We start from the raw sequence: 12,473 nt of genomic DNA on the forward strand, positions 1-12,473 counted from the left end.
ATTACATTTCAAAACACTTTCCCCAATACATTTAGTGTGTTCCCTCAGGTCACTGCTCCACCATCGCATACTTACAATACAACATCCATGTGTACGTGTGTGTAGAGTGCGTGTCTCATCGTGTCTGTGTGTGTCTGTGCCTGTGTGTGTGTGTGTGTGTGTGTGTGTGTGTGTGTGTCTTCACAGTACCCGCTGTTCCATAAGGTGTATTGTTATCTGTTTTTTAAATCTGATTCTACTGCTTGCATCAGTTACCTGATGTGGAATAGAGTTCCATGTAGTCATGGCTGTATGTAATACTGTGCACCTCCCATAGTCGGTTCTTGACTTGAGGATTGTGAATAGACCTTTGGTGGCATGTCTTGTGGGGTATGCATGGGTGTCCAAGCTGTGTGCTAGTAGTTTAAACAGACACCTCGGTGCATTCAGCATGTCAACACTTCTTACAAAAACAAGTAGTGATGAAGTCAATCTCTCTTCTACTTTGAGCCATGAGAGATGTACATGCATATTGTTACTTTTAGCTCTCCGTCTCCGTGTACATTTAAGGGCCAGCCGTGCTGCCCAGTGCTGAGCCAAGTGTAATTTTGTGGCACCTAACCACACGACTGAACAGTAGTCCAGGTGTGACAAAACTAGAGCCTATAGTACCCGCCTTCTTGATAGTGTTGTTAAAAAGGCAGAATAGTGCTTTATTACGGACAGATGTCTCCCCATCTTAGCTACTGTTGTATCAATGTGTTTTGATCATGACAGTTTACAATCCAAGCAGGTTACTCCAAGTAGTTTAGTCACCTCGACTTACTACATTTTCATATTATGTATTAGAAGATTTAGTTGAGGTTTATCGTTTATTGAATGATTTGTCCCAAATACAATACTTTTAGTTTTTATATTTATGACTAACTTATTCCCTGCCACCCATTCTGAAACTAACTGCAGCTCTTTGTTAAGTGTTGCAGTGATTTCACTCGCTGTAGTAACTGATGTGTATAGTGCTGTCATCCACATACATAGAGACAGACACTGGCTTTTCTCAAGGCCAGTGGCATGTCATTAGTAAAGATTGACAAAAGTAAGGGGCCTAGACAGCTGCCCTGGGGAATTCCTGATTCTACTTGGATTATGTTAGAGAGGCTTCCATTAAATAACACCCTCTGTGTTCTGTTAGACAGGTAAATCTTTATCCACAAAATAACAGGGGGTATAAAGCCATAACAGATACGTTTCTCCATCAGCAGACTATGATCTATAATGTCAAAAGCCACACTGAAGTCTAACAAAACAGCTCCCACAATCTTTTTATCATCAATTTCTCTCAGCCAATCATCAGTCATTTGTGTACTGTAGGTGCTGTAGTTGTTGAATGTTATTCTCAAAAAGCGCGCTGAAAGTCTGTTGTCAATTTGTTTACAGTAAAATAGCATTGTATCTGGACAAACACAATTTAAAAAAAAGTTTACTAAGGGTTAGTAACAGGCTGATTGGTTCGCTAGTTGAGCCAGTAAAGGGAGCTTTACTATTTTTGGGTAGAGGAATTATTTTTGCCTACCTCCAGGCCTGAGGGCATACACTTTCTAGTAGGCTTAGATTGAATAGGAGTGGCAATATCATCCGTTATTATCCTCAGTAATTTTCTCAGTAAAGTTGTCAGACCAAGTGGCTTGTCATTGTTGATAGACAACAATACTTTTCCCACCTCTTCCACACTCACTTTACGGAATTCAAAATTACAATGCTTGTCTTTCATAATTTCATCAGTTATACTTGGATGTGTAGTGTCAGCATTTGTTGCTGGCATGTCATACTTAAGTTTGCTAATCATTAAAGTAATTGGCAATGTCAGTGGGTTTTGTGATGAATTGCTATCTGATTCCATGAATGATGGAGCTGAGTTTGCATTTTTGCCCAAAATGTAATTTAAGGTGCTCCAAAGCTTTTTACTATTATTATTTATGTAATTTATCTTTGTTTCATAGTATAGTTTCTTCTTCTTTTTATTCAGTTTAGTCACATGATTTTTCCATTTGCAGTACGTTTTCCAATCGGTTGTGCAACTCGACTTATTTGCCATTCCTTATGTCTCATCTATCTCAACCATACCATTTTTCAATTCCTCATCTTTCCATGGGGATTTAACAGTTTTTACAGTCATTTTGTTAATGGGTGCAAACTTATTAGTAACTGGAATACGCAATTTCATAAATGTTTCAAGTGCAGCTTCTGATTGCTACTCATCACACTCATTACACACCACAGACCAACAAATATTCTTTACATCGACAACATACACTATATTAGGCCCAGCCTTTGGAACTTTGATGTTCCTAGATATGGCTACTATATTGTGATCACTACATCTGATGGATTTGGATACTGCTTTAAAGCACATTTCTGCAGAATTAGTAAAGATATGATCAAAACACGTTGATGATTTCATTCCTGTGCTGTTTGTAACTACCCTGCTAGGTTAACTGATAAATGAACCTGTACCAGGTTGCAGGTACTAGTTACAGTGTTGAGCTTTTTCTTGAGTGGGCAGCTTGATGAAAGCCAGTCAATATTTAAATCACCCCCGAAAATATACCTCTCTGTTGATATCACATACATTATCAAGCATTTCACACATGTTATCCAGATACTGACTGTTAGCACTTGGTCATATATAGCAGCTTCCAACCTGAATGGGCTTTTGGTGAGGCAGATGAACCTGTAGCCATATTACTTCAATAGTATTTCACATGAGATCCTCTCTAAGCTTTACAGAAATGTGGTTCTGAATGTAAACGGCAATACCTCCACCTTTGACATTTCTGTCGATGTTATAACCATGTATTGCTTCCACTGTATCATCAAAGCTATTATCTAAGTGAGTTTCAGAGATTGTCAGAATATGAATGTCATCTGTTACTAGCAAATGATTGATTTCATGAACCTTTTTTCTTAAGCTACATATGTTAACTTGGGCTATTTCAGATTCGAGTTTAAATATATTCCATTTTGAGTTTGCATGCCAATATTACACTTTATATACAACACAGAAGACTGAAATATAACAAATCATGTTTGACAGAAACACTGGATTTTGGCAGGTTTAAAAAAAATAATGTTTATGAATTATTAAGAACATTCCACCAATGAGGCCACTAGGTAATTTGACTGCAGGAAATGAGTCTGATTTGCCACTCTTCAAGGGCTGCAGAATGAGCAGCTACACTGCTTGGGGTGTAAATCTGTGGATTTGGAAAGTAGAAGTGCTCCTAAGTAGAATCGACCCCCCTTTTACTGTGACACGACGTACAGCAATGGTAAACGGTTGGCCATGGTAAATGGACGCGGTGAGAAAATCTGCCTACCTTGTGTAGAGACCAGCATTCTCGATTGGGTTCCTACTATCTGGGATCCTTGGGACATCCATACCCCATTGAAGTTGAAATGCATAATGTTTAAGGTTAGGGTAAGGCTAGGCATTAAGGTTAGGGTTTATTGTAGTGACGTCCCAAGGAACCCGGATAGCACCGGCCATCCCGGTTGTGGTCAGCCCTTCTCCCATTGAAGCCTATCACGGTAGCGATCAACACGAACCGTGCCACTTGCAAAACTGCTTGCGTTTTGCCATCCGCCGCCCTACTCCCATTGAAGTCAATGATACATTTGACGCTCACCGTGGCCCGTCTGTAAACGCCTTTAAAGGGCCACAGAAGTGGAAGTGCTCCCATTTACTGGGACATAATGTACAGGAAATTGTGTACGGTGCAATATGTATGTTCAATGTAACACTGAAGCCTTCAGTCATTAGTTAGGGTTTATAACAGACAGTAGATAGGGTAGTTGTTCAAAGTGAAATGTTCTTGTTAATGTGTTTCTCTTTTTAATCCATGAGCTAGAGGGGTCGGTCGGGCTCACTTGGGCCAACCATGTCACATGCCAATTTTTTTGAAGTATTATGTCCCTAGAGTTGGAAAATGTTTGATAGCAGTGCAGCAATGGTAGCTTGTTGTGAATTTTTTAGATATGACTGCACTTTTAGAGCTAGAAACACAAGCATTTCGCTACACCCGCAATAACATCTGCTAAACACGTGTATGTGACAACTAACATTTGATTTGCTTTTGATTAGAAAAGCACAAACATAGAACATAGAAATTGGTTATTTGAAAAGCACAAACTTAAAATGTCCATTACATACCCTAAAGGTGAAAGGTCAAAGTTCTGTTGACCTGAACATTCCTGAAAATGTGTTTGATGGATTGCTGTGAATCTAAGCTTTCCAATGGTATATGATTAAAGGGTACAAGTGAGCAATAACTTGTTGTATACTGACATTGTTTGTCAATGAATGGGATGGAGGGATGAAAGAAAGAGTGATGACACACAGAAAGCTACTATTGATGCACTGCTATCACACATTTTACAACTCTAGGGACATGGACCTTTAAAAAAATCACTATGAGACATTGTCGGCCTAAGTGAGCCTGACAGCCTAAATCTGGGGGTCTGGCTCATGGACAATTTAATTGTATTATATCTTGCAAGCTGCACTGCAATTCAGTTTTATTTTAACCTGCGAAAGTGCTCCTTTGTGGCACCCATTGTGGCAAATGTATTTTTGTAAATAAAACTAATCTATTTAATATGCAAATATTGAATACATCTGATTGACAGAACAGTGGGACATAACAATGGGATATAAACGTGTTTTCTAAAGTGGATTATTATAAGATATTATTATTCATAATAGTAGCATTATAAATAATGTTTTGTGATTTAAATTAGGCCTACTGTTGTTACCATAATTACTATCTAGTAGGGCTTAATCATTACTCTTATTGCTGTTAACAATATTGTCAGTGCTATAACATTATTTGTGCTTTTACGGCTATTGACTATTTCCTTTCCCAAAATTCAAAGTCTGCTAATATTTCCAACATTTTTTAAACGAATCTTGACAATTTTTTGACAAGTCTTTATTGTGGGACTTTTATTTTGAAGGAATATCGCCGAGGTCACTTATTCCTGGTAGGTATTGCTTATTCTTGCTGGTAAAACGGAGGTGACACTGTGCACCTGCTCCCGGTATTTTACAGGGATGCGCACCTCTTATTATTCCTCGGTGTGCGCACTGTGACTGTCTGTAGCGTATGTCGCCCTCTTTCCCCTAGGAGGCTGAGGAACAGATGACGTCGTTTAACAATTTCAGCACCATGGACAGATCAACACTGCCATCCACGCAAAGCCCACCAAACATAATCAGCATGGGCATAGCATAATTAATCTATGATGTAGCAAAGTATCAATATGTATCAATATAGCCAATTTATAAGTACAATGTTTACATAGCCTGTATTTTCTATTTCTTACAGCATAGCGGTAAGACAGAGCACACAAAGCCTAGGGCGCAATTCTGTCGATGTAGATCGCCGCTGAGTGGTGCATGCGCGTCAGTGCAAGGATCCCCTAGCGTATTCTGAGAAGAGATCATCCCTCGGTGCTGCGTGGTAGAGAGTTGAATATAGCTGTAGAGGAGAAGCGTTCTGTGTAGAGGGGACACCGGGAAAGCGTAATCAATGAGGGTGCAAGCAACATTTATAAAGAAGTCGGATTCCAAACGTTGAAACACCCTCATAACGGAAGGGTGATAAAGGGGGGACAAGCGCTCGGTTCCGAGGGAGAACGCTTTCCCTCATTTGTTTCTACTAAGAAGGAGCGACCGACTCCCTTGCAATCATGGGGAACCGGGGGATGGAAGACCTTATTCCTCTTGTGAATAAAATGCAAGATGCCTTCTCGGCCATCGGTCAAAATTCCCAGTTGGATCTGCCTCAAATCGCTGTGGTCGGCGGGCAGAGTGCAGGGAAAAGCTCGGTGTTGGAGAACTTCGTTGGGAAGTAAGTGGTTTTGTGTTTCTGTATGCAAATGCATCCCTCTATGATCAAAGCCTCCTAGGCTGCAATCGTTCTTACACACCTATCTAGACCCAGCCCCACCCCCCATCCCTTGATTTACAGCCATTGAGATCCATTGGATAACCTCACAATTATATCGAATGTATTAAATTAAGATGAGTTGCTGAAATTGCTGCCTTGAATCACCAGTCCCTCCTCTTCACGCATAATAAACGTAAATAGCTTATTTGGTTACATAAAACCTTTCATGTGTTTATTGCTGCATTATATGCATTGGCAGAATAGAATACCAAACCAAAATGGACGTTGGATTTTGTTGTTAGTGCTCCCTATTATAAAACTATTGTATTTAAGCTTAAACAATAATAATTGCAATCATTATTGGCCAATTATGTATTTCCTCTGTGGTGCTGTTCTAATATTTGTCATAGTACAACTTTACAGTAGATATAAAATAATGCCCCAACATTTTGCCCTTCCTTTGATATTACAAATTGCATATTGGAGGTTTCCAGTTCTTATGATTAAAGACATCATAATGTACCGGTTTAATGGGGTTGAATACGGTATGCATTTCCCCCCATCCTCTGGTGGGCTCTTCCACTTTACGCTCAGGTCGCATAGCGCATTGAAGGCCACTGCCCAATATTTTGTAGGCACCTTGTAAACACACAATTCCAACAAGAAAGCCTAATGTGGGGTTGTTTCTCAGACAGGGTTGCCATTTTGTCGTTCATACACTAAACACAGACCACAGAGGATAGATATTATGTGTATCTGACCTTCAGTCATTTACGGATTAGGGTACACCTAATGTGAGATATGAATGAATACATAACATTAATTATGTCATAGTCCCTGTCACGACTGTCACGGTGTTGATGATGGATAAACCACATTTCTCCGGGGACACAACCCCGCTATGCTGCAGTATGACCTTTGCGAAAATACATGGAGAGGAGAAGGAAGGGAGAGTCGCTTTGAGCCCTTCGATGTCGGCTCCCCATCCATCTGTTAGTGCTTAGCTAGGCTGCTGCACCCACTCAGAACCGGGCGATACGATAGGTGACTGACTGATTGTCAGGCCTCCCTTGGCTGTTGCAAATTTCGCAATACAATGCTTTGCTTTACTATACAAAATCACACAGCCTACACATTTCTTTGTAATGTCAACGGGAACAGTTGGATGTCCTGGTCAATATTAATTATATGTGTTCTCAGCAGCATTGTCATCCTGACAGGTTTATACTGTAAGTGCCTATGAAGATGCATACTGCAGTCTCGACGCAATGAATTGCCTGCTGACTAGCAGAATGTACCATCATGCAGTCTACTCTCCCTGACCAGCTGCACTGACGTCACCCGGGTCTTCCTAATCACACACTACTGCCGCACCCCCTTCCTGCTGTTTTCTGTTTACTCACGCACCACACACACACACACACACACACACACACACACACACACACACACACACACACACACACACACACACACACACACACACACACACACACACACACACACACACACACACACACACTAAACTTGTTATGTTTACTCACACGTACACACATACACCCATACATACACTACCGTTCAAAAATTTGGGGTCACTTAGAAATTTCCTTGTTTTTGAAAGAAAAGCAAATTTTTTGTTCATTAAAATAAGATCAAATTGATCAGAAATAGAGTGTAGACATTGTTAATGTTGTAAATGACTATTGTAGCTGGAAATGGCTGATTTTTTTATGTAATATCTACATAGGCGAACAGAGGCCTATTATCAGCAACCATCACTCCTGTGTTCCCATGGCATGTTGTGTTAGCTAATCCAAGTTTATGATTTTAAAAGGCTAAATTATCATTAGAAAACCCTTTTGCAATTATGTTAGCACAGCTGAAAACTGTTGTTCTGATTAAAGAAGCAATAAAACTGGCCTTCTTTAGACTAGTTGAGTATCTGGAGCGTCAGAATTCGTGGGTTCGAATACAGGCTCAAAATGGCCAGAAACAAAGGAATTTCTTCTGAAACTCGTCAGTCTATTCTTGTTTTGAGAAATGAAGGCTATTCCATGCGAGAAATTGCCAAGAAACTGAAGATCTCGTACAACGCTGTGTACTACTCCCTTCACAGAACAGTTGCAACTGGCTCTAACCAGAATAGAAAGAGGAGTGGGAGGCCCCGGTGCACATCTGAGCAAGAGGACAAGTACATTAGAGTGTCAGTTTGAGAAACAGACGCCTCACAAGTCCAGATGCAGAGTTCCTCTGTCCAGTGTCTGTGTTCTTTTGCCCATCTTAATCTTTAAATTTTATTGGCCAGTCTGAGATATGTCTTTTTCTTTGCAACTCTGCCTAGAAGGTCAGCATCCCGGAGTTGCCTCTTCACTGTTGACGTTGAGACTGGTGTTTTGCAGGTACTATTTAATGAAGCTACGAGTTGAGGACAGCATTTTACGTGATCTTCAGTTTCTTGGTAATTTCTTGCATGAAATAGCCTTAATTTCTCAGAACAAGAATAGACTGACGAGTTTCAGAAGAAAGTTCTTTGTTTCTAGCCATTTTGAGCCTGTAATCGAACCCACAAATGTTGATGCTCCAGATACTCAAGTAGTCTAAAGAAGACCATTTTTATTGCTTCTTTAAAATCAGAACAACAGTTTTCAACTGTGCTAACATAATTGCAAAAGGGTTTTCTAATGATCAATTAGCCTTTTAAAATGATAAACTTGGATTAGCTAACACAACGTGCCATTGGAACACAGGAGTGATGTTTGCTGCTAATGGGCCTCTGTACGCCTATGTAGATATTCCATTAAAAATCAGCCGTTTCCAGCTACAATAGTCATTTACAACATTAATGTCTACACTGTATTTCTGATCTATTTTATTTTATTTTAATGGACAAAAAAATAGCTTTTCGTTCAAAAACAAGGACATTTCTAAGTGACCCCAAACTTTTGAACGGTACATACAAACATACATACATACATACATACATACATACATACATACATACATACATACATACATATATACTGTACATACACAATGCACATGTGTTTACACACTCTCTCACTGTCAATCCTACTCTCCCTCTCACAATAATTGAATTCTCTCTTTCTACCTTGGCCCTACTCTAATCTGTTGGCCTTCATTAAGCTGCTTGCTGTTTATCCTTTTGACTTTTAATAGAATCTGTCAGCGTGTAGAATGGAGGTGGCTCATAGTGTGGATGCAGACAGAGACACCGCCTGTCTGGACGTGTGGACAGAGGACCATTCTGTTGGCACTGGGGTTTCCTAAAGAACTAGGAGACCATCTGACCATGTTTTGTCAGTCCACTCACTCCCTTGACCCCATGGTGACATCATTGGCTTTACAGGGAACTGTAGAAACACTGAGAGATTAAAGCAAAGAGAGAAAGCGAAATAGCGAGACTCAGGCCACAGTTATCATGAAAGTGTGTAAATGCAGAGAGATGGATAGAGAGAGAGAGAGAGAGTGAGAGGGAGACGCAGTGTCTCAGGCCACAGAGTCTTATGAAAGTGTGTAAACGCTTTACTTAACATCTGTCATAAGAGGTACAAAATAACAATAATTACATAATATAGGATGTAAACAGTGATGAGAGTTGGTAACTGACTTTACACAGCCATGACAACAATCTTAGCATTTTGCTGATCCCAATTCTGAGTTTCATATTGCATTGAGATATACTGTAGAGGCACATTTCCTATTTAGAATTCGTCATTCCTCAAAGTATTTCCTCGATGTGATGACTTGCAGGTAAATGTAAAATGACACGATTCATCAAACAGTTGTTATAACACCTGTGGCAAAGCAATTCATGTTTTGTCCTGAATAGAAAGTGTTTCCCTTATGTTTGGGGCAAATCAAATACAACGCATTACTGAGTACTACTCCACATATTTTCAAGCATAGTGGTGGCTGCATCATGTTATGAGTATGCTTGTAATCATTAAGGACTGGGGAGTTTCAGGATAAAAAAGAAACGGAATTGAGCTAAACACAGAGAAAATCCTAGAGGAAAACCTGGTTCAGTCTGCTTTCGACCAGACACTGGGAGGTTAATTCACCTTTCAGCGGGACAATAACCTAAAACTATCATGACACAAGGTGAGACCCAGATGCTGACACAGGAGGCAGATGGTTGGAGTCTAACAATGTTTATTAATCCATAAAGAGTAGGCAAGAGAATGGTTGTGGACAGGCAAAAAGGTAAAAACCAGATCAGAGTCCAGGAGGTACAGAGTGGCAGACAGGCTCGTGGTCAAGGCAGACAGAATGGTCAGGCAGGCGGGTACAAAGTCCAGAAACAGGCAAGGTTCAAAACTGGGAGGACTAGAAAAAGGAGAATGCAAAAAGCAGGAGAACAGGAAAACCGCTGGTTGACTTGGAAAACATGCAAGACAAACTGGCACAGAGAGACAGGAAACACAGGGATAAATACACTGGGGAAAATAAGCGACACCTGGAGGGGGTGGAGACAATCACAGGGACAGGTGAAACAGACCAAGGCGTGACAAAAACACAAGGCCAAATCTACGTTGGAGTTACTTACCAAGAAGTCTGTGAAGTGGCCGAGTTACAGTTTTGACTTAAATCTGCTTGAAAATCTATGGCAACACCTGAAAATGGTTTTCTACTAATGATCAACAACCAATTTGACAGAGAATCATTTTTAAAAGAATGGGCAAATTCTTCCCAATCCAGATGTGGAAAGCTCTTATAGGCTTACCCAGAAAGACTCACAGTTGTAATCACTGCCAAAGGTGATTCTAACATGTATTGACTCAGGGGGTTGAATACTCAAGATACTGTATATTAGTGCTTTATTTTTCACATCTTTTCTTTTACAAATGTTTGAATTTCTCTTCCACTTTGACATTACGTAGTATTTTGAGTAGATCAATTCAAATCAAAGTTTATTTGTCATGTGCGCCGAATACATCAGGTGTAGACCTTACAGTGAAATGGTTACTTACAGGCTCTAACCAACAATGCAAAAAAGGTATTAGGTGAACAATAGGTAAGTAAAGAAATAAAAACAACGGTAAAAAAGACAGTGAAAAATAACAGTAGTGAGGCTATATACAGTAGCGAGGCTATATACAGTAGTGAGGCTACATACAGGCACCGGTTAGTCGGGCTGATTGAGGTAGTATGTACATGTAGATATGGTTAAAGCGACTATGCATATATGATAAACAGAGAGTAGCAGTAGCATAAAAGAGGGGTTGGCGGGTGGTGGGTGGCGGGACACAATGCAGATAGCCCGGTTAGCCAATGTATGGGGGCACTGGTTGGTTGGGCCAATTGAGGTAGTATGTACATGAATGTATAGTTAAAGTGACTATGCATATATGATAAACAGAGAGTAGCAGCAGCGTAAAAGAGGGGTTTTGGGGGTGTGGGGGGCACACAATGCAAATAGTCCGGGTAGCCATTTGATTACCTGTTCAGGAGTCTTATGGCTTGACAAAAAAGACAACTCTATTTTAATCCCACTTTGTAACAACAACATGTGGAAAAAGTCAAGGGGTGTGAATACTTTCTCAAGGCACTGTAAATACTCCCCTAGATTTATTTCCATTGGTTGAAAGAAAGGAAACGTATTATTGCACGAGTGAGCCCAAAGGTTCATCAGCAAGCGTGTTGGAATTGCCTTAGTGTGCTGAAGTGAATAGGTGAATGACATTCCACACGCTTGCTAATAGTAAAGGAGGAGAGACGTGGCGCTATGAGGTAACATTATGACACTACCCTATAAATACCTGTTATGCTGATGAGGTAACATTATGACACTACCCTATAAATACCTGTTATGCTGATGAGGTAACATTATGACACTACCCTATAAATACCTGTTATGTTGATGAGGTAACATTATGACACTACCCTATAAATACCTGTTATGCCGATGAGGTAACATTATGACACTACCCTATAAATACCTGTTATGCCGATGAGGTAACATTATGACACTACCCTATAAATACCTGTTATGCCGATGAGGTAACATTATGACACTACCCTATAAATACCTGTTATGTTGATGAGGTAACATTATAAACACTACCCTATAAATACCTGTTATGTTGATGAGGTAACATTATGACACTACCCTATAAATACCTGCTATGCCGATGAGGTAACATTATGACACTACCCTATAAATACCTGCTATGCCGATGAGGTAACATTATGACACTACCCTATAAATACCTGTTATGCCGATGAGGTAACATTATGACACTACCCTATAAATACCTGTTATGCTGATGAGGTAACATTATGACACTACCCTATAAATACCTGTTATGCCGTTGAGGTAACATTATAAACACTACCCTATAAATACCTGTTATGCTGATGAGGTAACATTATGACACTACCCTATAAATACCTGCTATGCCGATGAGGTAACATTACAAACACTACCCTATAATTACCTGCTATGCCGATGAGGTAACATTATGACACTACCCTATAAATACCTGTTATGCTGATGAGGTAACATTATGACACTACCCTATAAAT

General features: G+C 40.0%; 1 protein-coding gene across 11 annotated transcripts in view; it reads left to right on the forward strand.

The window, feature by feature from the left end:
• The first annotated feature begins 5,192 nt into the window (after window positions 1–5,192).
• The window catches only part of LOC139552299 (dynamin-1-like), an 82,351-nt gene continuing 75,070 nt past the window's right edge, over window positions 5,193–12,473 (forward strand). For 8 of the 11 annotated variants that reach the window (XR_011670409.1, XR_011670408.1, XM_071363902.1 and 5 more), the window contains exon 1: window positions 5,194–5,888. Coding sequence is in view for 9 of the 11 variants with exons in the window: in XM_071363902.1 (XP_071220003.1) it covers window positions 5,728–5,888 (161 nt within the window). In the remaining 2 variants the exon portion in view is untranslated. Of the gene's footprint in view, window positions 5,889–12,473 lie in introns of all 11 variants that reach the window. The other 3 variants (XM_071363907.1, XM_071363901.1, XM_071363906.1) reach the window with 1 other exon arrangement.

The sequence above is a fragment of the Salvelinus alpinus genome, chromosome 24, assembly GCF_045679555.1.
Source record: "Salvelinus alpinus chromosome 24, SLU_Salpinus.1, whole genome shotgun sequence".
Taxonomy (NCBI): Eukaryota; Metazoa; Chordata; class Actinopteri; order Salmoniformes; family Salmonidae; genus Salvelinus; species Salvelinus alpinus.